The sequence below is a fragment of the Brachionichthys hirsutus genome, chromosome 5 (assembly GCF_040956055.1).
Source record: "Brachionichthys hirsutus isolate HB-005 chromosome 5, CSIRO-AGI_Bhir_v1, whole genome shotgun sequence".
Lineage (NCBI taxonomy): Eukaryota > Metazoa > Chordata > Actinopteri > Lophiiformes > Brachionichthyidae > Brachionichthys > Brachionichthys hirsutus.
In genome coordinates this window covers 2,231,348-2,259,023 of record NC_090901.1, presented here as the reverse complement: position 1 = coordinate 2,259,023, position 27,676 = coordinate 2,231,348, and the positions used below count along the sequence as shown (strand labels likewise).

Here is a 27,676-nt window from a genome sequence, read left to right as displayed (position 1 = left end):
ATGCAATAATTTACAGGTCAATTTAAGACAAAAGGAGTCGTTTACATTTCACATACAAGATCTTTAACATTCATACTGATTTTTTTTCTGGGATGGGACAAGTTCACAATTGTGCTACATTGTTTTCTTTTTATCTGTAAACTTTACATTTCTGTCTCGTAATTGCACTTCTCAATCTCAATGTTCCTATAGGCTCATTCATGCCTATGAATCCTGCTCTAAAACAAGAACAGCCACACAATTGTTCATCCAATAAGTTTTCAGCTATAGTTTAGGGTTAATCTATGTTCAACACATTTCACTTTTAAACTAGTCAGTTTTGTTTTTTATGTAACATAAGCTGCTGGACAAGTGATAGAAATTCTTTACAATTCCCATATGAGTTTCCACATATAATATTATATAATATAATATAATAATACTATAATTTTGATGGGCTCAGCATGCAAATGTAACACCTAGCACAATGCAAAAAATATATATATCTTGTAAGATTAAATAATATGTGTGTGTGTTTTCTTTGTGGTGTCTCTGTGCATGAATTCATATAGATAGGTCAGTTTTTTGGTGAGGTGGATCCAGTGCTGATGAACAACCTGGTCAACACCTCCCTGTACTCCTTCAACAAGACCTACGACTACCAGTCAGTCTGCGACCCAGAGAAGGACAGCAAGGCTGCAGCAGGACGCCGCTCCATCTATGTGGTGAGATACATCGCTTTCTCTTGGGACGACAGTATTTTTATTCACATTTTTATTGCAGTAATATGCTTAGGAAATTGGATATATATATATATATAGTAATGTAATTCATGACTCAAATGTTTTTTCCAACCCTATCTGCTTATTTTGGAATCTCTTTCTCTTGTTTGACCGTCTTCAGCCAACCATTGCAGATTTGCTCAGTATTGGTTGGTGGGCTTCCACCGCTGCCTGGTAAGTGTGACTTTTGAGCTTTCTTTATTTTTTCCTACACTCTTGCATTTTGGTGTGTGCTTTTTCTATTTTGTGACAGGAACAGTATGATAGGCAGAAAAGCGATAAAATAAAAGGTAGGCGTTGTTGTGGGCTTTGTGGGTCAAGGGCAGTACCACAAACGTATGTTTCATCACTGTCTGTGAAACTTTCCAACTGTTATAAACGAGTTTCAAAAGGGAGCGACTGATGCCTTCCTACATTACTAGGGAATGTATTCTTTAATATGTGGACTTCAGTTGTTCAATGTTATGACGTATTTTGTTTATGGGATTTATGTCTAGGTCAGTACTGCAGCAGCTGTTCTGTGGTATCATGTTTCCTAACCTTCTAGAGGCAGGTGAGCAACAAAACAATACCGTATCTATCAAATCTGGGTGTCAGTTTTATATTAATAGAATAACAGCAATTTGTTCCCTGTAACAACTTTGTCACTAATGTCTTGTATTGCAGCAGAGTCAGCAGATGAAGACATACCAGATGCTATGTTTAAAGAAAGCTGCATCACAGAGCAGACTCAATACTTCTTTGACAATGACGAAAGATCATACTCGGGTGTCCTGGACTGCGGAAACTGCTCCAGGTACATGGATGTGTTTTTGTTTGTGGTTATGTGTGTACAAATCTGTTTCTGTATCTCTGTCCCCTAATGCTGACAATGGGGTACATTACTAAAGACATGCCTTATTATTGTATCTTCTTCCTGGAACTTCCCGTTCTTGGTCTACAGGGATGGGCCCAGAATAGCGTTAGTTTCCTTTCCCCATTCTGTTGTCCCACCTGATTTCAGGCAGCTGTTTTCTGATGACTTTTGATCGGACGCAGGTGACCTTGATCTGCCAGTAACCGGACATGCAGAAGGAAACACACACAAAAAAAAAGTGATCTGTTTTTCTTACTAAGCCCTGGCTGCACTTCAAACTCACTAATACACATTCACAGACCACTGCACATTTACTTTTCTCTAACCTCCTTTTGTGTCAATTTGAGCTGTTGGAAGGGGGTTAAATATGGCTGTAATTATGGGGTGTTATGAGTCCCACATGTCTGGTACTTTGCTCCCCCAATGTTAGCAACTGTAGACACAGAAACTTTCTTGACTACCATAAAAAGTCAATCCAAAAAGGAGAGAAGAGGCATGGATGTGTTCACACATGCCCGATTACACGCATACCTGCATGTGGTTGCATGCATTTACTCTACTGTATTCCACGCAGTCTATACAACACAGCAGTGTAGAAATAATTATTTAGAAGCTCAATTATATCCTGGTATAGTGCAGGTGTTTTACAGTATGAAAAAATACTTTTATAAGCATGCGTGGCCATGTGTGCTGCTAGGATGTATCGTGCCGAGATGCTGCCAAACACCAACCTGGTGTTCCTGATCACTGATGCCAAGGCAACGTGTTTGTCATGTGATCCCAGACCGCTTCGACAGGCTGAACAGCCATGTATCCTTTCTCTCAACTTCAAAACTGAAAATAGAATTGATCTTTCCTTTTTTTTTTACGTTCTGGCCCATTATCCATCACTCATGTGACATTTAGTCTTTAAACTCTCAATACAAGGACACCCACCTAAGGGGTCTGCAACACCCCCCATGAATGTTCATGGACGAACAGTAAACCAGACGTGCGGCGTATGAGAGCCCGTCTCGCATTACCCTCAGAGTAGTTTTCGTTTTGTTTAAATTCATCCGGGCTGAATGCTGCTGTCAGGCTGAATTAAGGTTAAGAGCAGGCGTGTGTTTGTGTGTGTGCAGGTGTCATCTGAGTTCACTATTGGATCGCAGTGTGCGCTCCTAGTTCCTAACAAGCACACACATCAACACGCACATGGTTTGTCTTGAATATAATGTTTATGTTATAAGGAACACACAAAATGCGGGCTCCAAGACCATTTCCTTTGCATTTCTTTTATTTTAATCCCTCTTAGATGTTAACAGTTAAATAGTTGGAAGACGATAAATCAGGTCATCTTGATGAGAAGATGTTTTAATGGCATGGAAATTAAAAGTTGAAAAATCATTTAATTGTTTGTTAAATGTTAACTGTGTGCTGCTGTGGCTTAAGCATATTTTCCTGAGTTTTTCCTCCAGCTGAAGGTCCAGATCCATGTGAACTGGCCCAGAATCCCAGGTACCGTAAAGGACCGGACGTGTGTTTTGACAACAATGAAAATGTAAGACATGACCACATTGTAAATTCAAGCAGGAAGAGTTTAGTTAAGCTTCACTTTTCGCCTCTGTCATTGTCTGCCTGTTCTGCATGATGATCTATACTCGGTTTTAGTCAGTTTATTTTTTGAATCCATTCATAATTATTTTTAAAGTGTTGCATGCAGTTGTCACTCACTTGTTTTTATTTCTCCTGTTTCCTCTGCTCTCTCATTCTCCATCTCAATGGCTGTTCTGCTAGGATGAGCCATTGTGTCCAGTCAGCAAAGGTTCCACTCTGTGTCCCACGCTCCTCTTCTTGTTTCTGGTGCTAATGCCTTGATCGGCGTCCTCTCGCAGCTTCATGCTACTTTGTTACTGAATTCTTACAAAGTATGACCTTAATTTCTTCTAACACATCCTAATATGGTGATCCTGCCACATTTGATATTTATTTCTGATGTGCCAGCCTATGAAAGAAATGGCTCACACGACAAATTTTCCTTACCAAGATTTAAAATCTTAGATGTAGAAATACGAGAGTAATTACTTAGCTTTAAAAGTTAAAAGCCAATTGATTTTGCGGCATGAGAAGACAATTTCACGAGTACGTAGCATTTTACTCTTGTATTCCAGCTACTCTTTTTTTTGCAGTGCATGAGTGCATCATACTATAAGCTTCTTGTTTGTGTGTCTTCTTTGTGCAATATTACGACTCTCTTTTGCATCGTTATTTTTGTATTTATTTTTAAGGGAGGTTAAATTTTAGCAGTGAATTTGAACAATTAATTTCATTAGAAATTGTGTATAAATATGTTCCTCGAGCAGGTTTTTACATGCAGCAGTCAGATTTGATTCAGACAGTAGCAAATGCACTCATGATAAGTTCAGGTGTTGCAACATTCCAGCGAAATTGTCAAACAAAGGAGTGTGGCAGACAAATTGTGTGTGAGATCATTGCTTCCTTACCCAACATCGAACTGTCAAAATGTCAAAATAATTTTGATAAAGTATTTCCCATATCTCTGTGAACTCAATGTGCATAAAGGTGCAGATAGCCCACACAACAGACCACTAATTAATGTGCATGTGTGTTTATATGGTGGAGCAGCTGTGTTGGGAAGCAAAGGGAGGGGGAGGAATAGCTGAGGAAGTAGATGAACAGAGTAAAAGTGGGTCCCTTTTTCTTGTATCTACCATCCGATTACTTTTGGCGCAGCTTCTTGTAGGAAGGCAAGTTATGTTCAGACCAGCCCATTTTGACACTGGTGTAAACAGAGGAAGTTCCACAAGGCTTTCCTGCCCTTTGAATGCAGAAAATTCCCACCTCTTTTTCCTCATTCTTTGGCATGCACGGACATCCTGAATATTCCTATTAAATACAAACAAACTGTGCCTTTATAGTGGACAGATGAATTTGTACAGACACACATGCTTGAAAAGTAGCGCTTCAGAATAACTACGTTGCAACAGATCACGCATGGGCATGGTTCATTTTGATAAATGCTCTTGCTTTCTTTCGTTGACATGAGTTAGATAAGAAGACTGCTGCCACTCTGTCTGCAGAAGATATCTGATAAGAGCAAAAACCTGAACAACACAAATTATATTTAAGATATTTGGAGTGTCTTAAAGGTCCCCATATTATGAAAAACTCACTTTCTCCTATTGGTAGTGCAATCAGAGACTGTTAATCCAGTCATATTCATTGACGACTGATTCGTTCAACAGGAGGATGATTCCGACTGTGGAGGAGGGACCTGTCTAAGCTCGTGTCTTTGGTCGATGCTTGGGCTCCAACTGCTGCTGTGGCTCATCACATCCTGGCATGAGACATGACCCTAACACGCACGCACGCACACACATACACACACACATGCACACAAGACATCTCATCAAACAAGAGGACACAAGACATCCAGGATGTGTGCAGAGAATTGACAACACAGTTTTTTATCAGAATTTCCATTCTCCAATGCCAAAGGGTGCTCGATCATTTCCTACTTGTCATTTTAAAAACTAGAGACACATTTGCTGAGCTCAGCTGCGCTCATGTCCATTAATATTATTATATTGGTGCAAGAGTGAACAGAACCCTTTAATTATGTAAAATCGAGTTCTCCGAGTTATTTAGTGGAAGCTGAAGAATTGTCCCATTATGACAACTAATAATCACTCAAAGACAGTATTATATATAATTTATTTGCTTAATCTAAAGTTTCAAATGACCATATGGATGTAATATTATTTGATTATGAAGAATGCTCATGTTATTTAAGTATTTTCACACATCTATCGATCATTTTTGTACTCCGAATCAAATAGCAAGGTGTTCTATTGTAGCTGCATGTGCTTAAAACAAACAAAAACTCAGCTCCACACAACACCATAATCTACATACATGCAAACCTGCTACAGAGAATTATCAAGCTAGTGTATCTTAGATTATTCCATCAGACGTGAGATCACCACTAAAGTTACCGTGGTATCGAAGTAAATAGATATGATTGATATTTCCTTGATCAATTATATTCAAGTATTTCAACTTTAAATGTGTTCTAGCTGGTCTGACAGCTTTTGTGATCTTCAATTTGGTGCATCAAATTCCCAGTGCCTACTGCGTAGCTCAACCGGCGTATTATCTGATGAATGAAGCGACGCACCAGTTGTGTTTCTGCAACGCATGCGTGCGTCTGCACTGCAGATAACGGAGGGGGGGGGGGGGCTGCTGCAGTGACCCGAGACAACAAATCAACCACTTTGATTGTATGTGAGAGGAACACCATTTTCCACGATGGTTAAAACAAACGAGACTCCAACACCTCTCTTTGTTAGTCCGGTTTCCTTTACTGTTCTGGTTCGCCACACTCAGGAGCCTCGATGACTTGTGAATGAGATCAGCGCAACAAAACGACTGTTTCTTTCTCTTCCTCTCCTTGCTGTTCTACTCTTTATGCTCCTTTTCCTTTCTGTGTTGCTCTTTAAGTGCTGTGAAGCCGACGCTGAAAGCTCAGCGTCAAAGTGCTGCAATGTCAATGGTTGAGCTTGTCCTGTGTCTGAACGCTGTGTCGACCTCAGGTCAGCATCGGGGCCTGTTGGAGAGAACTGTGACAATGCGTTGCCTTACTTTGCCGTGGGTGTGTTCACATGTCATTTCTCTCGCTTTAGACATTTTATTTTAGTTCTCTCCACCTCGTCTTCACTGTGACCTGCTGGTGTTGAGTTTTCAGGTTATGCCTGTTTATCAAAGTCGTGTTTTCCCCTCGGGGGGTCTGGTGTCTGTGCAGGCATGTTTGTGTCCCTCTGATATCTGATTGTGCTTTAATATTGTGCTTGATCTACTCTTTTGTGGAACTTGACTAGCCTGAATACATTTTGTATACATTTGTACATTATTTACTGTATAAAAGAGAAAAGGAAAGGAAAGCAAAAAAATGTTTATAACAGTGTTGATTATTGTGCAAATATAATATATTCACAATAAAAGTGTTGTATTGTCATGAGCCAATGTGTTGCTTTTGATTCTCTCCAATCTGTCCACGCTGTATCTGAACTGGGAACAGTTTTTTTTTTTTTATCCTTCTTGCGTGAAAGAGCTCCTTAAAAGGAAACTGCATCCAGATCTGTTTCCTCTTACATCTCTATTTGTGTGTGAAGTGAGCATTAATGGCAGCTAATTTTTCAAACCATCTCAAACATTTTGATAACATTAATGCATATAATGTTTAGATGTACAGCTGGTCCTCACTTACCAACTTACTTGTTTAATGACGACTCGGAGATACGACGAGCTTTCCGAAATTCAAAAGTATGTGTTTAGCGACAAATAATCGCTGTTACGATGAGCAGAATGCACTGGCAGCAGCGTTAGGAGTGAGTACATATATATGTACAGTATAAATGCCCTATATGTATATAAACATTGTCACTTTGTCGGTCAGCAGGCGTTTCGTTTAAGAACAAAATCGTTAAGCGACGGAATTGGGGTGAGGCTCCTCAGGGAGGAGTAAACTTCCGTGAACAAATAAAGCTTATAAATCATCTTTATAGTTGGGTGTGGTAAGAAAAACACACACATTAACGATATGCAATAGGAATGTGCAAATGTTTGCACCCTCTAAATGTATCTGCAATTTTTTTTTGTATTTTTTTTATCTGAACATTTCCAGCTAAGTGATGCAACAGTGTTGATTTATTTCCTCTTGAAAATGCATGTAAGATTTTAATATTGCAAGACTGAAAAGCACAGCTGTGTGCAGAAGCCTCATCAGGTATCATCACCAGGTATTTGCGGTCTGTTTGAGAGTGTTTGTGTGCTGTATAGTGATGTCTAGAGGGGAGGTTGTAACGGGACACTCTTGTAAACGGGGGCAAGGTCGTAGCCTTGGCTGACTTAAGAAGTTACAGACGTTGGAGAAGCAAGGCCACGTAACATCTATTTTCAGTTTGGAATTAGAGTCACAAATCTACACGAGGGGAATGAATCAACACGTTGTTTCGGTTGTTTTCAGCTTTTATTTTTGCTGACCAATGTCTACGGGGGGGGCACTGCACTGGGGTAATCACAGCTTAACTGAATCAGTTCAGCACAGGAAACAGCTTCCCCTTTTTTCCCTTTTCGATTCTAACTTCTTGTTTTTCCTTTTCCTTTATTTGATCACTGACTGCAGGTCAGAGTTAAACTCTGGCATCCTGGTGAAGTCATGTGTCTTAGACCGCCTGCCAAACACAAAACAGATATTTACTTGTATTTAAATTTGTTTGCAAAATAAACAAAATTCAAAATCATTATATTTTCTGATGCCTCTTAAGAATCCTTTTTTTCCTTATCACCCGCACAGTGCAAATGTGTGCTAATGTAGATTTACTGTTTAAAGGATTATTATAGTAGATATGTTTCGATCATCTTGGTTTTTGTATTCAAATGATTTGATAAATACTTGTAATTTGATAAGTCTGAAAAATTTGCTCTTTTCAATGGAGATAGTGACTTTTTTTTCTCATGTGATCTTAAACAGAACAATGACCTTTAACTGGAGTGAAAACATGTTTGGATCTTTTATTTTTGCTTCATGAAAAAATACCACTTTCCATGTTCAGTCTTTTTTTGTATTTTAAATTTTTAAGAAGTTTTTTTCTGCTGAATATATTTTCTTCGCACCTGCTGAGCTAATATGTAATGTATTTTGCAGTATTACTCATTGGTGGTTAAGTTTTACGAGAGTTGCTTTTGGATATGTTCCACTAATTGCAGGATGTGAGACAACGTCGACAGCGTGACCTGGATCAGCATGTCACTGATTAAAGTTCGTTAACTTTTATTTTGATAGCAATAAAACATCCATTTCCGTAGGTTTTTTACCAACAAATGCTCTTTTTTGAAGAAGATTGTGTCTCTATGATACTGTGATCACACCATTAGCACTAAATTTAGCTGCGACTCACTCGGCAAACTCCAGGTCGTGACACTCTCAGGACAATCAACCCATGTCTAAATGAACTTCCTTCTATCTGGTTACTATAATAGTGTTTACATTAGCTGCAAAACTTTTAATTAGCACCATTTGTTTTGTGTAATTATATAAAATAAAGTGTCTGCTTCCTGTAAGCGGCAACAGATGGGTTACAGATTTTCCTGTATGAGACACCCTCCCACTGGCCCAGAATGCAGTATAGATAAATCATGATATTTTGTTAACCATTATGGATATCCTAACAAGTTTTGTTAGCATCAAATGGAACATTCATATCATGTCAAATACGTTCTTAATCACAGAAAATATATCCTAAATAAGTTTCAAATATGTTCCTGCGATTGTTTAAATGTTTTGCCACCTGTTCTTACAAACCCCCTGACCCAGCAGGGCAATGACATAAGCTGAGGAAAACCCTAAAATATGATTTCGGAGAACAGAGGAGAAAAATGGCACAGGAGTTGAAAAGAGCACTTAAAAAAAAAACAGAATAACTTAAAATAAAGGGACTATTGGTTAAATGCCGCAGGCTTTTCAGAAACAAAATCGTACTTGTCTGTTCTCACCACCTTAATGCTTCTTTGTCCTCTCCTCCCAGGTTGTACGCATGCTGTGCACGTTTCAAATTGAAGGTGCAATAGTGTAATTTGAATCTTTAAAACTTAGTCCAGGCGAATGACCCCAAGGAGCCACTTTCCAGCCCATATTGGGGATTGATTTGTGGATATTATCTATGTTTAGATTGGGGCCTAACACATTTGAAACAATAACAATGATGTGTTTGATTTGTGTGAGCCACGTGCCTTCACCAAAGTCAGAGTAAATGTCACTCTGCAGGGATTAGGGCTTTTTATGTTCTTTGTGAATTTAAACAATTACAGCCCTAATAAAAAATAATAATTGCAAACCGGTTTGTCTCGATGGTTTGTTTGTCAAGCCAAGGAAGAACAAACGACTAACCTGTCACTTTCCACTGCAGGATCGAACTGTAAAGAGCATTTGATGTTAAGTTGAATTAATGTTTCTCTGTTAATGAAAATAGTTTAAGCAAGAATAGCTATTGTGCAACTACAGCAGCGATTACCCATGTCCTGTGCAGAGACTGAACAATGTAGAGGCATTCATGGCCCCCAGAGGAGGAATTTAATAGTCCCCCGACTCTTCCCTTAGCAACCCCAGTTTTTACTTCATGTGAAATATCTATTTGGCTGTTGGGAGCAAAATGTGGTAAAGACATTCATGATGCTCAGAGGAACGACACCAAAGGTTTGAGTCTATTTTAGCATGTTTAACAAACTGATATCTCTGAATTAGCACCAAATGTAAAGCAGAGTGGATCCTATTCCTCGGGTGTTTGGTCAGAAACCAACATTTTGGACAAATCGGAAAATTTGACCTGATGATGATGATTCAAAAATGTCTTTGATATCCGTGGACCATGAATGTCTTTACCACATTTTTACTCAATCCATTATGATAGCTGTGAGGGTATTTGAGTCAGTGAACCACCACATCTCAGGGGGATTCATATGCTGGGAGCCATTCTGTGTCTCAAAGAAATGTTAGAATTCATTTAGTAAGCTAATAAAACTTTGACCTGCTTTAAATGTCCTACCACAGTATGCATTCAAATGAAACTGAAAATAAAATAGATATAAAGTGCATCAGACATACATAGAAATAGTACCGATCAGCAGAGGGGGAGGGAGAAAAACACCTGACAGTGGAACACTTTGGTGATTGCTGTCGAGAAATATGTTCTTGCACAAGGGTGGGATAGCAAAAGCTACAGCAGCTGGTTCCTGAAGAGTGTGCAGAGCACGGCTCTGGGTTTTCTGTCTTTTCATGGTTCAGGTTGTGTGTGTGTGTGTGTGTGTCTGACAAATCACTCAGCCCTCTGAAGACCCAGATTGCATGGTGTCCTGCTTGCCATATGTCGTCTTCACCAACATGTTAATCAGGCATTTGAGTTCTGATGCAGGTGTGAGGTAACGTGCCTCACAACAATGCATTGCTGTTTTTTTTATTTCCCCACCCCTTTTAATAGCTGCCAAGTCTAACTGACTGTTAGTGGAAGTGTAAGAAATGAGGACATTCAGGTTTGTGTGTGTGCACATTTTAAGACTTAATTCACACTTTTATTCTTGTCCAGGGACAGTAGTCTGTGTCAAGTTTGTCTACGGCACAGTGGCACAGTGGATAGCGCTGTTGTCTCACAGAAGATCCTTGGTCTGATGCAATAAAGATGTAAGTTTATTATTTATGCACAATTCTCACATTTCAGCCTATTTTCCACTGTTCCAATCAGAAAATAATTGTATACAAAGGTTTCAATCTGAGTATATCCAGAAAACCTCACAGTGAAACCTCTTGCACGGACAAATAGAGTGCATGCAGTTTGTTTGTGTTACCCGGAACTTTCAGCAGGACTCAATTACGAGCAGTGACTGCAACTGCATGCACTGACAACAGGAAGTGTGTGTTTGTTTTAAGGAGGATCACTTGACACACTATCTGTGTTTACAGCATCCAGTTCTCCCACTGTCATCACGAACCCCATCACACACACACATCTTTCATTTTTCATTACCTCGACCTGCTCTCTGCTGTGTGCTGTGTTCTCATCGCGGTTCCTTTCTACTCCCCTTATCTTTGCCCATCTCACTCAACGTGTCACTGTGTCTGGTCCCTGTCGTCCTTTAAATTGTCCAATCTGCTCTGTGTATGACAATTAGAGTTCATAAAAGGGTTCAGCTGATTTGTTGCAGATGAAAACTTGTAGATACAGGAATAACAATATACATTAGGACTTGCACAATGTAGACGAAACATTTGAACAAATATCAGGAAGACCATTAATACGCCACACACTCAACAGATGTGCACTCGGACAAATCAGGCAACTTCCTTCTCCTGCTGAAACTTTCCTCTACCGACGGCATGAAGATGTAATGTTTTTGGCAAAAACCCACCACAGCGGAGTCTTGAATGGTGACGGCACTCATTTCTTTGGGCTACTGGGTTTCTCTAATTCCCGTCTTCTTAGCATCTCTCAGACGCAGTTAAAACACCCACTGGATTCTTTCAAGGAAAGTCAGTAATGCGATTTTGACCATGATGACTTATTGTCGCAAGCTCAAACTGATGAAGGCTCCGCATGCAGTCATCTGCTGCTCATGAGTTATGAACATGAGCTTAATGTGAACGTGTGCAGAAAGACAGAGGAGAGGAGTCTGAATGCACAGTTCCTAAAGAGAGAGAGAGAGAGAAATAGAACTAAGCTGTCTTTGGGTGAAAGTATCTGACTCATGGCTGTTTATTATTGCTAATGACTCTGTGGTCCTCTCAGGAAGCCGAGATGCGTATTTATCTGTTTCTCAGATTTGTTTTGTGCACATGGCATTGTGTTAAAGAGAGTAAAGGGAGTCCCTGCAATGCAGTAATGGGTAATGCACATTGTGGTTTCCATTGGATGCTGGAAGACAGGGGTGAAGCTCTGCGGTCGCCACCTCAGTGGCGTTTGGTCAAACTGCTGATGCCATCTCCTATATCACGCTGTCATCGCTTGAAATAGAGATGATGCTAAGGAGATGGGTTGGCATGGCCTGTCCACATCCACCTCTCATCGGGAACTTCACTTCTTATCAGACCCGGGGGGGGCTTAACAAACCCTAAACACTCACTCCCATTTTACACCCCCCCCTGCTGAGTTTCCTGTTGATGACAAGGACCTGTCGACCTTCTTTGTTTTGCACACGGCCGTTCGGTGATTATGGTAAAAACAAACCAATAAAAACAAGACAACTGAGGGGGATACAGTTAAGTGTTCATAAAAAAAGGGAAGTTATACTAAAGGAAGGAAATAATTATGACAGCAGGTCACCAAACAAGGTAATGGTACAGTAGCACACAAGTCACAAACTGTCACATAAAAATGAAATAACGACATTTTCAGAAATCTTATCGAAGCAGTTATATGACATGACATTCAAGGCAATAGCGAAGGTTTAATGGACATGTGAAGTGATTGGAGAGAGGGAGAGAGAAAAGAGAGAGAGAGAGAGAGAGGTAGAGAGAGAGAGAGAGAGGGGTACTTAACGAGGAGACGCATCATCTGTGCAGAGGTGGAAGCAACATCTCCAGCTTGCAGACCGACAGCTCCGCAAACACCGGTGCCAATTTATTACTGAAACTATTTTCTGTGACACAGTTATGTGGATTTACAAGCTCGTGTTTGGACTCTTCTTAATTTCCTGTTCAGGTAAGTTTGGCCGAAATCATTTTTTCCCGACCGCGCTGAAGGTCCGTCTGTCGCTGCTGCTGCTGCTGCTGCGCATCCTCGCTTCAACTGTAGGATTTACTTTTTACAGCACAGCCTATTATCTTCTGCTGTGTGTGAAATCATTTTAGCCCCTTCAGTAAACAAAGTATATAATCAGTTTTTAATATTCAGTTTTTGCATCAAGGATTATGTCCTCTTAGAAAATGATCAACTATCCTTCGCTTCGGATTCCAACAGGATCGTTTTCAGCCTATTGATAGAAGTGATCAGCCTATTGATAGAGGTGGGGGCTTTAACCATTACAGATGGTCCTGCAGAGGCGTTTTCATCCCAACTCACTCTCGCTCTGGTGCGCGATAAACCGAGACGCACAAAATCATCTCGAATCTCGGATCGCGCGATAATTAGATGCTGAATTGAGACGGTTCATCCTCGCGTCGCACTGCGCGACTCGTGTTATAATCAAATCAGTGGTTTGGTCATCGCGGTTCGAACTAATTGGATTTCACGGCGCGTTACGCGTGAACTCAAGTTGCGGTTCGGACCAACGTGATGCGCCCTGGTTCTCCTGGATCTTCATGGCTGCTTGTTGCATCCGCAAATAGTCCAACAGGACATCATGTGAATAAGTTTAACATTTGGTGATTAAAATGAAAAACAAGCCAGAGCACTGTGGCTTGCGTTTTTGCCCTTTTTTTTTGTCCTTTTGTATTTTAGCAAGGCACGTTACTAAATCCTAAACTTGTGTGAGTGTAAAATACTGTGAAGTCGTCATGGACACGGTTGTGTCATCGATCAGAGGGCAGGAGAAATGCACTCCAGGACTACCAGAAGAATCACAGCACGCAGCTCCTGTTCCCTGATTCATTCCACCGGACCAGAAGCAAGAGGGTGACTTTGACCAAGTGTGCCAAAGTCTGCAGCCGCAACAGAATACTTCCCTTCGCCTGCAGGTGCGTCGGCTCCCTTGAGTTGCACGTTGTATGTCAATTCCAGGAATGGAAATGGGAGTAAACAGAGCTGTCGTTGCCCAAGATTTTTTGTGGCCCTTTTATTTTAACCTGAATAATGTAATGTCGCCCGGCTGGTTTAGCAGGCTTCCTAACTGCTTCGTGAATGCAGTGTTTATTGCACAGGTTCGGCTTTCAGTTCAAGACGTTAAAGATAACTAACCATCATGTTCTCCCCATTCTCTCTTGCTCCCGTCCTTTTCCTCGTGTCCTCCAGAGCATTCCTCTACGATCATAAAAACAGGAAATGCCAGTGGCTGTCGTTTGACAGCAATTCACCAGGAGTTCAGAGCCAACAGGACTTCAACTACCATCTCTATCAAAAGAAAGGTGCCATTTGCTGCTTCACCTCTTCTGATGCTGACTGGAGACACCACAGAGGCTCACACAAAATCGACCGAGTTTCTTTAGCGCACTCCCCGTTGCTTTAAAGTTTGTGGGAGAACGCTATTACTCCACTTTCAGTGATTATATCTTTTAATCCCTCAAGAGAACAAAGTTCAGGGGCACGGGACATTTTGGCTAATTTTCTGTCATTAAGCCGTATTTGTGTAAAGAATGGACTCTGGTCACAACTGTGAACATGCAAGCTGTGTGAGCTGTTTTAAGGGATCCAACATTTTTATTTTTTTTTGGCAGACGATTAGGAAAACAGCCATGTTGACCTCAGCATCACAATAATGATCAGGTTGTTGGCTCATCACACTCTGCTTAACTGCCGTATTTCCTCTCTTTTATCCCTAGACTATGTTAGGGAGTGCATTGTGGGTACAGGTCAGAGCTACAGGGGGCGTTGGTCAGTGACAGCAAGTGGGATCCTGTGCCAAGCCTGGGCCTCTCCCATTCCTCACGAACACAAGTAAGAGTCAGGTGTATATTTCACCACAATGTTGTGGTTGTAGTGATAAACCTGCTTCTTGCTATTAGTGTTGGCCTGTAAGTGATATAGTTAGTAGTGAGGGTCTAGTCTGTATATGTGTGTATGTGAATTTAAGTATGATGTATGATGGGGCTGATTAGGCTCCTGGGAGCAGTCGTCCATCAGACTTGACCTCATTGTAACATTTTATTGAGTCACAGATCATTTCCTGCTGTAGCCCAACTGTTTATCTATGTGTGTGTGTGTGTGTGTGTGTGTGTCTGTGTGGGAGTGTGTGTTGGTGTTACTGGGATTAGGCTCGTGTCTAATGTTCAGGCTTTGTTTAAGATATGGGAACATCTCCTGAATAATTTGTCGAAGAAACTCAACACCCAGACATAGTTTTTATACAATGTAGCACCCAAAGGGAAATTAGATTAAGTATTATAAGCAAATACTTAACACATTTAAAGGTGTATGATTGTTATTTTATTTTAAACGTCAACAAACCACAACATTCTGAAGTTCATGCATTGCTATTTATTGTGAGGAAAAGCAAAACCATACAAAAAGGTTTCTCAGATATCAACAATCAGAGAATCGTACACATTTTAAAGCTTTACGATGGTCAAACGTGGCCCCATCCTTCACTCCCGGCTCTTCTCTGCCAGGAGGTTTAACTGACCATGAAAGGCTTTCGAGGAGATGTTGCTGCAGCAGACAAACACTGTAGTGTATGTTTGTACCTCAAGTGAACTGGCTTTATCAGTCTGCTATTGATTGTCTCTGTTTATCATGTAATTAAAGCCAGGTGACTTGCACATGTGATTATCTGATCCTACACACACACACACACACACAGAACATGTTTTATCAGTGAAAGGTTTCTGATTACTAATCAGGGTTAGGACTTCTAATTTCATTTCATTTTAATCTTCATTGAAAGACTGCAGAACTTTTTGTCATCATGTGGAAACATGTGTTTGGACTCTTCGCCGAGGTCAGGACCGTCAGTGTGACTACTGCCCACGGCCACGTGCACGTCTGGTGTATCGGATATGAGTCAACGGCTTTACACTACACTTAGACCTAGCCTCAAAACTAAACATAGGTAATACTAATTAAATGTTTTTCTTTATAATAACATCATGCCATTAACAGTGAAATCCTTTTACATTGCTGTTTACTGTCGTGATGACAGGCAGTTTTCAATCCATCACGGCTGCGTAGCGTCAGCAGAGGATTTTTCATTCCACCAGACTGAAAACGCTGTAAACTTAGTTTTTTTCCAAACAGAGGTTGCGCTTGCATGATAGCATAAATATTTGGTAACCAGTCTTTGTATATTTGTCTGTGTAACCGAGGTTCTGTTCCTGACAGATTCATGTCTAAGAGGTACAGGAAGAATGACCTCAGAGAAAACTACTGTCGCAACCCAGACAACTTCACCACCGGACCGTGGTGCTTCACCACTGACCCACGGCCACAACTCAGACACCAGGAGTGTGGCATACCTCTTTGTTCGGAGGGTAGGCTACACACACACACACACACACACCCACACACCCACCCACACCCATATGCATGCTCAAAACATGTTTTATATCCACTTCAGCCTTTCTTCGCATTCGAATAATGCCTTTTGTCACTACAAAATGCGTCATTAATTAACGCTTGATAGTCTAAATCTTTGGATGAAACGACGCTGACCAGTGACTTACTTCTTTCTCTGAGGCCAACTGCAGTTGTTTCCAGGTGTGTGGACCATCACCCTAACTGGAAAGATACCGGTGTAGTTTCCATGAGATAAATTGTTTGCTATTTTGTTCAGCTCTGTGTCACACACAGAGGGAAGCCCTTTGAGTGTGAATTATGGGTTTGTAAAAATACAACTTTGATGTTTACGGGGTTGCCATGAAAGGAAAACACTTTCCGACCCGTGTTTGAGCCTCTATGTTACATCGCACAGTATTACTGACAGGCTCTGATGTCTTCTTTCAGAAAGAGATGCTAATGACCTCTCTTATCGATTCAAGCTGTCAGTGGGGTTGATGCCTCTGAATGTGTGACACTGGATCACATTAATTAGGAGCCGCACTGTGAGTCGATAAGATGCTACAGGAATCCTTCAAGCTTTCCGGTTCACATCCTGCGTGGTGTCCCTCTGCGTTATTACAGGTTGTAACACGGAGATCAAGCTTTTTGTTCTGATAGAAAACCTCAGTGAGTCATTCCGAACGAAATGACAGGGTTTTGTGTTTCGAAATGAGCTGCTTTGTGGGAATCGTGCACAGATAGATCAATGTGGCGTCCACAGAACATACCTGCGTTGCCAGTAGTATCAAATGCGCTCTGTCGCAGCAGCAGTCGACTCATAAACGTCTGCTTCCGATAAGCATGTTCTTTATTGCTTATTCGACTCATCCCACAAAAATGCTGCTTCTCAGCCTCAAATATATCATTGGGTTAATTAGTATGACACACAATAGGGGCTTCCATATATTCCTTGCATTTATTTATGATGTTTGAAAACGTAACGAGTTTTGAAAGGTTTTTATTGCTAAATGTCGTTTGGAATCTATGAGAGAGGATGATCTGTGGCTTTCAACATAACTGCCACAATGTCTTCCTGTAATTATTTAAGCTATAGGAGAAATGACAGACAAAGAAGAAGGAATAACTTAAATACAGTAATACCTTGACATATAATTTGTTCCAGGACCGAGCTTGTAACTCAAATATATTTTTTCCCATATAATTTCTGTTACGGCCGTTTAAAAAAAAACCAAATCAACGCTGATAATAATGGGGGAAAACCATTTTAAATTGCTATATAGACACACACACAATTAAATGATAGATGATATACAGTATTACTGTAATAATAATAATAATAATACATTTTATTTATAGAGCGCTTTTCTGGAAACTTGCTTTTCACAGTGTACATTACATAAAAACAGCAAAGAAATACAGACAATAAAAGTGAACACGGTTTAATATTCAATAAAATGTAAAAATGCAAAAGTAAAATTATACTGTACTATACTTTACACTTTATACCGTGGCGTCCCTCGTCATCGTGTCTCTTCTTGTCACTGCTATCCTTACCACTCGCTTCCTTTGGACCCATCACTTCTAAGGAATGCTCACAGATACAGCCACAATCACGTAATGGAAACACAACACGGGATACGCGCAGGAGACGAGCACGGAAGGTGGTGGACACTCAATGAGTGAAACGCACTCAGAGCGCTCGGCCATTTACCGCCAACGTCTGGAAGTGGCTCCTGTCTCAAAACCAAAGTTCGCTCGTGGGTTTGCTCGTTTCTCGGAACACTTGTATGTCAAAGTATGACTGTACCACAACCATAGCATGGAAATGATCCGTTACAAGTAACAGTCACGCTGTATTAGCATCCAATCATTATGAAGTACTCATTGTTCAGATTGGAATATCACAGACCGAGATGTAACTGCAAGACTGAAGAGAAAGTTTAATTGTGCATTTGTCTGTTTGCCTGTGTTCATTCATGTGTCTGAATGTGTACCTGTGTCATTGCTGCGTAGTTGAGTGTATGAACTGCATTGGTGAGGATTACAGAGGACCCATGGACCACACAGAAAGTGGAAAGGAATGCCAGCGCTGGGACCTGGATAGACCACACAACCACCTGTACCAGCCCAGGAGGTGACATGCACGCACACACACACGTACACATATGCATGACTCAATAGTCTGAATGAATTGAACAAAAATCCCTTTAAACTTTAGGCAAACTTGTGTCCAACCATCCTTCCATTTATTGTGTGTGTGTGTGTGCGCGTGTGCATGTTTGCACTCGAGTCTCCTTTGAACAAGCACGTCTGCGTCGGGAGAGCGTTCCAGATAGTTGGATGGCAGGTGGTCTGGATTAGTGGGGACTCGTTAACACATCCTTAATCATCCCAGTGTTTGTGTAAACGAGGTCCCAGCCTGCTTGTAGCACGAAAGCAATGAAGGGACCAACCGCCTGCTATTCCATGCCTGGAAGCTGGAAGCCTTCAGGGATGTGAGGCTTTGGGATGACTTACTGTTGAACACCTGCAGTGCTGCAGTCTATTATCTTCCTCAGTTGCCTCTTCGCTGAGCAGATTCACAGATGGAGACCATAGAGCACTATTACTGTGATTATTTTGGATACAATGGAGAGCTTTCTTTCCTCTTTTCTTTTTTCTCTCCTGAAGTATTTCCCCTTTAGACCAGCTTTAACTATGCTATTACAATTACCAGTACTGTTGTGTACCACCATTACTAGACTGCTGGTCTTTACTACAGTCTGATGGTTGTTTTGTACATTTGCTTTTCATTCTTGCATATATTTTATTCTTATTTTTTTTAAAATACACTGAGCTTGTTGTGTTGCATGCTTTCTATTAGGCACCCTGAAAAGGGCCTGGATGATAACTATTGTAGGAACCCAGACGGACGCCACAGACCCTGGTGTTTTACCACAGACCCAAATACCCTCTGGGAGTACTGCAACATCAAAGTTTGTGGTAAGCATGTGTGCGTGTTTGTTTGTGATTTCAAGAATTAGCATTTGTCATGCATGTTAAAAGGGTGTGCCTTGTATTATGTACATACCAATGAAGTGTGACTGAAACCACAAGCATTTAAAACTCCCTTATCTGTGATAAACACTGCTTGGAACACACAAAGGCACACACCTACACCCACACACACCCACACACACATACAGAGAGGCAGGGAGAGAGTGCATTCCCGTCCTCGTGCTGGTTCTCTGTCTTTTCTAATAGCCAGAGTGTTTATTTTTCTCCTGCGCCGCTGGCCTGCTGTTTATTGTTCTATGCCAGCTTTTATATGTGGTGGTCAAACTGCACGGGGCTCAGTTACAGCTCCACGTTAGCCTTCTGTTACACACAGACACAACACCAGGGTCACACACTCTAGGAGCAGATCAATTTCATTGCACCTCGTATGCTTTGTGTTGATGTCCAACAGCTAGGTGCATGTGTCATGTCTGGCTTTGCGTTTCACGTGACCTTATACATAAACCAGCAGATAGTATTTGCTCCTAAATGATCTATAATTAGTGGCGAGTCGCTTAGGCAGCCACTGTGGTCCTCGAGAATATGATGCAGAGCGAGAACTGGTGTTATTGTTGGGCTCAGCTTCTCTTTCTCCAGAGTCCATGACTGGCCCGTTTGCCTGCTAGAATCATCAGCAGCCCTGGTACCGTGTTTACTGGATCACACTCATCCATGTGGACCCAGTGATTCACTGTTCCCACCTCATCGGTCCGCTCTTTCTCTCCTGTTCTCTCTTGATCCATCCCCATCTGATATGGAACTTTGTTGGAAACAAAGCAAGTGTATGACCCCCCCCCCCCCCCCCAGTCTTAATCAAAACAAGGCAGCAAAGAGAGACATGGACATTCAGTGCTCTGTTGTAAAGGCCTGCTCTTCTATTGTCAGAACTAGTTCATCTATTTATAGACATATGGATAGAAAATGTCGCTTTGTTTCTCCCTTGGAGATCTTGGCATTTCAGGGGGAGTGGTTGACTGATGACATAAATTGGTTCCGAGGGTTTTGTCTTCAGTCGACTTGGTCATAAGTTGGCCCATGTTAAATTACCGTAAGTAGATTATGCTGTGTCATGGATACTGAAAATGAGAAGTAGAAAGAGACAATCTCCTCTTGGTAAACATCGTGGGTGAGACTGCAGAAACTGTAGTACCGGTACTCTCAGCTCGCTCGCTTTCCGGTATGTCATAAAAACACGACATGAACAAATACACAAAAGCAGAGACTGTTCATGATGTCAACATCAATAAAGCGTGTAATATTTCTACTTTGGTTAATCATAGAATATACCCTTCTAGAATAACTGGGTTATAACAAAATGAAGGGCTGTAATTGACAACACCCCACACATGTTGACAAGTTTGAACATAAGGGTGTGGGCACAGTGGAATCTTTATTGTCTTATTGATGTGAGCATGTCTTGGTCTGTTCCGTTTGGCACTGACAGTTTGGTGATATAATTTTGCATTGTGTGATTTTTACAAGTGAATTTGAGAGCTCTACATCATGCATGCAAATGTTGATGCCTTGCATAATCTGTAATCTGGTGCATAAAGGTTTCAGTGCAGTGAAACCGGTCATCTAAAACTAAGTTGCTCACTTTCTTCCATTCCCCATCTTGACCAACGTTGTCCTTTAACAGTGTCTTTGCATGGCAGGATAATTGACAGGCGGAATTCTATTTGATAGATGTTTTTCACTGAAAAACCCTGTGAAAACCCATATTTAGGGATTGTCCTTGGTGATTAGAGTAGCGTCATTTGATACTTGTTATTAGGGTGCTGCCCTACATTTAATAAACCTTGAGTTTATTGACGCAAGTGATGACACACAACACTTTTACGATCTTGGCTCGGGTTCAAGTATAAAGCTTTGTTCATGTTTCACAGGTAATACAACACAGGATGTTCAAACCATAACACAACCAGATTCTGGACCAACAATCCAAAAGCCTGCAAATTGTTTTGTCATTGGAAAAAAAATCAGAATACCTTTTCTGAGACATAAACCAAGCTGCAGCATTCATGGTAAATTAGTTCCTATGTGACGAATGTCGCTCCACTCCTTGATGTGTTCTTGTATTTTCAAAGAAACAACTCCCACCATTAATGTGGCGGAAACAACCAAGTGCTACCAGGGCAGAGGAGAGGGTTATAGGGGGACAGTCGATGTGACCCCCACAGGACTCAACTGCCAAAGATGGGACTCTCAGTATCCCCATAATCACACATTCCCCCCCGAAGCCTACACCTGCAAGTAAGCCAGACTATCATATACATTTCTTTTATCCATCCACCCACCTGCATGCACTTACAGAAGATTACTGGACAACATTTTCCTTGTTTCCAGTGATTTGAGAGAAAACTATTGTCGGAATCCAGATGGCCAAGAATTCCCATGGTGCTTCACTACGGATCCAAGAGTACGAACAATGCTCTGCACCAACATCCCTCAATGTGGCACCCAAAACCAACTTGATGGTGAGCAACTCCAAAATCTTTACTTGATGTTCAAAACAATGAGGGCAAAGTAGTTTTTTTGATTTATCAACAACTAAGAAAAATCCTGAGTTCTCATATTTTGTGGACTGTGGAGACCATGAAACCACAAATATTGGCTGCAACTACATTGTCTCTGTCTCTGTGGAGACCTGTAGTTCAATCTTTCTGTGGGAATGACTGACCGCACAAACATGTGAATCAGGGTGACAGACCTTCAAACCCTCATTAACACCTAATTGTTTCTATGACATCATTTTGCGCACTCAACTTGCCGAATCCTAGATCCATTGATAACTACGGCAGCCCGGAATGAGTTGATTTTAATTCTTCTTTACATAATTAACTCCTCCATTGTCAACAGGTTTTAAAACATTAATCCATGTAAATGCAATATTATACCGCATAAATACTACTCTCAGAGTACTGCAGGGTTGCAAAAACAGAGGCAGTGTCTATATTCTCCATGTTCTCTGTATGAATTATATGTCAAAAATGCCTGTCTCATTTTATTTCCTCTTCGTGTCCAAATGCAGACTGCTATGAAGGCTTTGGAGAGAATTACCAAGGACAGCAGTCAACGACTAAATCAAACCTTCCCTGTAGTCCCTGGAGAGACCACAACAGCAGGTTGGCCAACTGGATTCCTGCTGCCTTCCAACCTCATATTTTTTCCAAACCCTGCTATGATGTACAGAACAGACATCATGCACTGTTAATATTGTGCAGACAAGAACATCTACTTTAGATTGAAATCAAGATGTCACAGATCTAAAATGCCTTACCAATCAGAGAAAGTCAAACACAGAGTAGAGTTTTTTTTATTTTATTTTTATTCTGTAGGTTCAAAGAAAGTCATTAGTAATGAGCAAGAAATGTAAAGATTTTGTGGCTTGATGAATTAGCTCATTTTGATACAAGCCTCTGCATTATAGTATCCGTTTTCACTGGAATGTGTGGGAACCTGCGATGTGGCAGTTAGTGCGGGGAGGTGCGTTATTATTGACCTCTCGTTAAGTCGGATTGTTGTTAGCGGATCGAGTCACGTCTCTTGCTTCTCAAACTGCTCCTGCGGGTGCCATGACTAGCCCCTCCAGCATCTCTTAATGGCTGCAGAAGTGTTTCCCTGAAGATGACCCAACTCAGCAGGAATGACTCCCAGTGATATCTTGGCTGGAGGATATACACTTCCCTCTTCACCTCTGACCCCAAACCCCTCCGTTGTATGAACACTTCAAAGCCAATCAGCTCCACTTCTTGGCTCCTGCCCAGGGGTCAAAAGTCAGGGTGAGGGAGTCACAGCGAGAGCTGGCTGTTATGCTAGCTGCTGGAAATACAACATACACTCACGCCCACCTACACACAGATTTAGAACCGTGGATCTTTGTGATTCTGTTCCCAAAATCCTTCTCCCTCAATGTCCCCCTTTTTCCGGTGCAAAGCTCCACTCAGTGTGGGAAAGGAATCTGCTTGCGGTTTAATAGTTGGAGCGAAGACACCATGCGTGCATGAGCATGTATTAAATATGTGGGTGTAGGTGGATAAATACTGTCTCAGTGAGTAATTCCTTTGAAGATCATCTTATCTAGAATAGAGAGGAAGAGCCTGCACAGCTGTTCATTCTGACTGCCTATATCCTATCAGGACACTTTTTGTTTTATTTTAATAATAGTAGATATAGATCACTGACAAGTCCTTTTTACTTTCATCATAAAAAAGTGAGTGGGACTAAAAAATAGTTCCTAAAATCAAACTGTCATGAATATTCGTATTTTTATTATTTATGTTTTTGTCCAGTGGTGAGAGGGGATTGGTGATGGACATTCTGGAGGCAAACTACTGCAGAAACCCAGATAAAGACAAACATGGGCCTTGGTGTCACACTAACAACTCTGCCATCCCCTGGGACTACTGCCATATAAAACATTGTGAGTGAATGGAAGTGTGAACGTGCAACACTATTGCAGATGTACACAATCACGTAGAAGGAGAAACAAATAGAGAAACATGAGACTGTATACAACTGCCTGGTGCTTTCTCTCTCTCTCTCTGTCTCTCTCACTAACACACACACACACACACATGTATGTGTCGACACTTTATTTGCAGTCTTTAAATCTGTCTGCACTCATAGGTCAATGGTTGCTAGAGAAGATTCACAACTCATTCAGGGCCCTCTGATTATTCCCACATGGTCCAGCAGCAAAAGGCATCAGGATCGTGTGATTTAATAAAAATGTCTTTAGCCACAACTACATTATATACCATTAGACTTGCATATGTTAACGTATAAGGCATTGCTAATACACATCCGTGCAGTTAGAAAAACAAATACCGATGATAACGTGAAACTTCAATATGATAAGATGGTGGATTATACAATACACGCAATCTGTGAGACAATGTATATTGATTTTCATCCCGAATGGACAGAAATCAATATCTAAATCGACTAACCTTAACCCTAGCCCAACTTACCAATACACGTATGCATGTACATACACAGGCTGGCCTCCTAATTTATATTCCACAGCATTTGAAAAGTGATCATGACATGAGAGGCAAGAAAAAGGACCCTGGTGAGAAAGGTGTCTCTTATCTTGTATCAGTTAATGGTCCATGATCCCTTGTTTCTGCTCTCTTCTCCCTGCAGGTGAGACTTCACAGAACACCATTCCACTCGGTGAGTGTCTCTGTCAGCTCATCCATCAGTCTGCGCCTGGGGATGTCTCAGCTACTGATTTGTATTTGGTAGCATCCGGAGCAAATTGAAATGTTTTTGGAACCTTATTTTCCTTTTCCTGCTCGGCTATTATAGCATGAATAGAAGGACATTTGGCCCTGGTGGCATCTGTGTATGTGTATGTGTGTGCATGAGTTGGTCTGTCTCTTTGAATAATTATCTTTGCATACAGAGAAGTTGCACTTAGTGTGATTATATGAACATATTTCACATTTATATTAATTAAAGGTCTCATAAATACCGTGTAGCTGGTTGGGTTTATATATTATGATGATGGTGGATCATTATGCAGCTTAAGTGTTGTGAGCATTACTACTGTGTAAACAAATGTCACTCACTATACTGTAAATGCTTTGACATGAAAAATGCTGACATGTTTGACTGCTTTGCCAGGTGAGCTGTCTTCTGTGGGTTGTTTCATCCATAAGAGAACCCGGATTGTGGGAGGAGGTCCAGTCAGAATATCAGATGGCAGCTGGGTGGTCAGCATACAGAAAGGGTACATTCAATGTTCCACTCATGTTCTTCTGCTGCTGAAGAAGAACATTAGATGATCCTGCCCAGACAGGAAAGAACACCTTTATATACAGTGAGAGAATGGATGCCATATTTGCATTTTCTTCAATTGCTAAACTTTATTCCTATGCATTCCTACAATTGTGTTAACAAGCAGTTATTAATTTGTTAATAACCCCCCCCACACACACACACATAACTTTACTAAATTGATGTAACATTTGTGCTTTGACCTTTTTCCAGCCCAGTGCACTGGTGTGGGGGTTCTCTCATCCGAGAGGAGTGGGTCCTCACGGACAGAATGTGCTTCTCTTCGTGGTAATTGTCCATTTGTTTATGTAACTTTTTCCCATTTGCTTGAATCTTTTTGTGTAAGATTTTTTACAGAATTCTCATACTGACTCCATTCAGTTGCGACTCTCTGCACTCGTCTGTGGCAGTTCTTGGAGGGCAATGAATGTGGACCGTTTCATTTACCGTTACATTTGTCTAATGCGTCTCCAGTGTTCCGGACCTCAGTGACTATCGGGTGTGGTTGGGAGTCTCAGATATGCAAGAAGGTGCTGAAGACTGGTCCAGGAGACAGGAAGTCAAAATAGCTCACGTGATATGTGGTCCAGACGGCTCCAGTTTAGCCCTCATCAGGTTGTCTAAGTAAGTAATGTTATGTACTATTCAAAATAATATTTGTGTACATGTATTGTGCAATGTTGTTGATCCATGATGCTGATCATGCTATATACTATACATTCATTAAATGTGCCCAGGCCTGCCCTTCCCGCAGACAATGTCCATACAGTACAGCTGCCAGTGGACGGGTGCTCCATTCCAGAGGGCACATTTTGTAGAATGTATGGATGGGGAGAAACCAAAGGTACTGCTATTTATTATCCTACAGTCTCTAAAGCTGCGTAACAGATACTGTAGCTACGCTCCAGGTGTCCAGGCTTTCCTGAGTATTGCATTTCTCTTGCTGCAGCACGGGATTATTGAGACATTTCTTGTTTATGATATAATGTGGCGGTTTCAGAGGATATTGTAATCTTTTCCTCTCTTGAATTGCTGGTTGCTGTGTAGCATGGGCTACACATTTCCCAGCCCTGGGTCAGTGTTTCTTGATGGGTTGCTAGACATGGACTGGAAGGGTAGAGATCTATATTTGTAATGAACATGTGTCATGGTTTCTGCATTCACTATTGAGACATTCCTCCAAGCTCCTGAATAAAAAGATGAGTGATATTGTTCTATATTATATTTTTATTACATTTGAAGACCATGCCAGAAACCACTTCTAAAATGCAATAGTTGCCCTGGTATTGCTTCTGTAGATTCTCATTCATCCAGGTTATTGAAATCTTTGAAGGCTGTATCAGAGGACTTCTATTAACATCTATATATATATTTACTTCCTAAATGGAAGTCAAGTTGCTTCAGTCTTCGTATTCCTAACGTTACATTGTAAGAGTCCTCGCACTTTTTCAGGGACTGGCCATGATGATGTACTTAAGGCTGTCAACTTGCCCATCGTCAGTAATGAGAGGTGCGAAGAGATGCACAGACGGAACCTCCAAATCACCAACACCAGGATTTGTGCTGGGGGCAGGAGCAATGAAGGAGTGTGTGAGGTAATTTTCCCAGTGAGGTGTTTTGCTATTTAAATATGAGGTCAAATATCTGTTTCAGTGATCAACAGCTCCACAATAGAACTTCCATGTTTTGCTCAGTCCTTTCTGTTTGACAAGAACAGGCCTTTAGTGATTTGGAGTCTGTAATTATTCTGTGTGAAATTATGACAGTATGAGGATGTTGACACAATGCAGTGCTTCAAAAGCTCAGCTTGATCCCAATCTCAAACAAATGTTGTTTGAATCTGTAGGCTTAGTATTCGGTCCATTTGTAAGCAGAGCAGCTGGAGGCTGTTTCTCCAAGTTTCATCAGTGATCAAAGTCTTATTTTGTAGTTTCAAAGCTTTCAAGCTGACCATTTTTGCAAATACTGGTGGCGATGTCTGTTACTAAGAGAGTGAAAATGCATTTTGCCATAAATGCAAACATTATTGCAAACACGTGTCAACCATTGATGCTTTATTTGTTTTGTTTTTTTGTTTGTTTCTCTGCAGAGGGATTACGGCGGTCCTCTTGTGTGTCAGGATGGTGAGATCAAGGTTATTGTGGGAGTAAGTGTCCATGGTAGAGGCTGTGCTCGCGCCAACCAGCCTGGCATCTTCATCAATGTGCCATACTACACACAGTGGATCTACAAGGTCTTCAAATATTATCCCAACCCTGAGATAATCTAGAGACTCAATAAAGACTAAAATAAGATCAGGAGACTAAAACATAGGACCGCTAATTCTATCTGCACTCAGGACACTTGGTTTGTCCCTGCCTACATGACTGACAGATTAATAAGAATCTGATCGGAGGATTCAATCTTAAACGACGAATGAATGGGACGACACTGTGAAGGCATCGTAATGAGATGCCATACTAATTAGGACAATCATTGATGGTAATGAAGAAGAGTAGAGGTTCCAAGACAAAGAAATGAACAGCCAAAGCAGCTAATACAAA

The 27,676-nt window shown here is 41.1% G+C and overlaps 2 protein-coding genes across 2 annotated transcripts in view; both read left to right on the top strand.

The window, feature by feature from the left end:
• LOC137894131 (voltage-dependent calcium channel subunit alpha-2/delta-1) overlaps positions 1-4,899 on the top strand; it is a 38,368-nt gene extending 33,469 nt beyond the window's left edge. The window contains exons 33-40 of the mRNA XM_068739605.1: positions 552-704; positions 883-935; positions 1,259-1,314; positions 1,428-1,557; positions 2,315-2,427; positions 3,075-3,157; positions 3,394-3,472; positions 4,862-4,899. Of these exons, the coding sequence (XP_068595706.1) occupies positions 552-704; positions 883-935; positions 1,259-1,314; positions 1,428-1,557; positions 2,315-2,427; positions 3,075-3,157; positions 3,394-3,472; positions 4,862-4,899 (705 nt within the window). The remainder of the gene's footprint in view (positions 1-551; positions 705-882; positions 936-1,258; positions 1,315-1,427; positions 1,558-2,314; positions 2,428-3,074; positions 3,158-3,393; positions 3,473-4,861) is intronic.
• A 7,918-nt stretch (positions 4,900-12,817) lies between these two features.
• hgfb (hepatocyte growth factor b) lies at positions 12,818-27,402 on the top strand. Its single transcript, XM_068739416.1, has 18 exons — positions 12,818-12,866; positions 13,687-13,840; positions 14,115-14,227; positions 14,642-14,756; positions 16,137-16,285; positions 18,327-18,447; positions 19,177-19,295; positions 21,437-21,602; positions 21,696-21,826; positions 22,381-22,474; positions 23,642-23,772; positions 24,498-24,527; positions 24,981-25,086; positions 25,347-25,421; positions 25,608-25,757; positions 25,871-25,977; positions 26,586-26,728; positions 27,223-27,402. The coding sequence occupies exons 1-18, from the start codon at positions 12,818-12,820 to the stop codon at positions 27,400-27,402; spliced, it is 2,133 nt and encodes a 710-aa protein (XP_068595517.1).
• Positions 27,403-27,676: the final 274 nt, after the last annotated feature.

Bases quoted from the DNA above. Each gene is read 5' to 3' on its own strand.
- hgfb (XM_068739416.1), top strand. From the start codon at position 12,818: ATGTGGATTTACAAGCTCGTGTTTGGACTCTTCTTAATTTCCTGTTCA. The intron at 24,528-24,980 runs GTGAGTGTCTCT...CTGCTTTGCCAG, and splicing joins ACAGAACACCATTCCACTCG to GTGAGCTGTCTTCTGTGGGT. The intron at 25,758-25,870 runs GTAAGTAATGTT...AAATGTGCCCAG, and splicing joins GCCCTCATCAGGTTGTCTAA to GCCTGCCCTTCCCGCAGACA.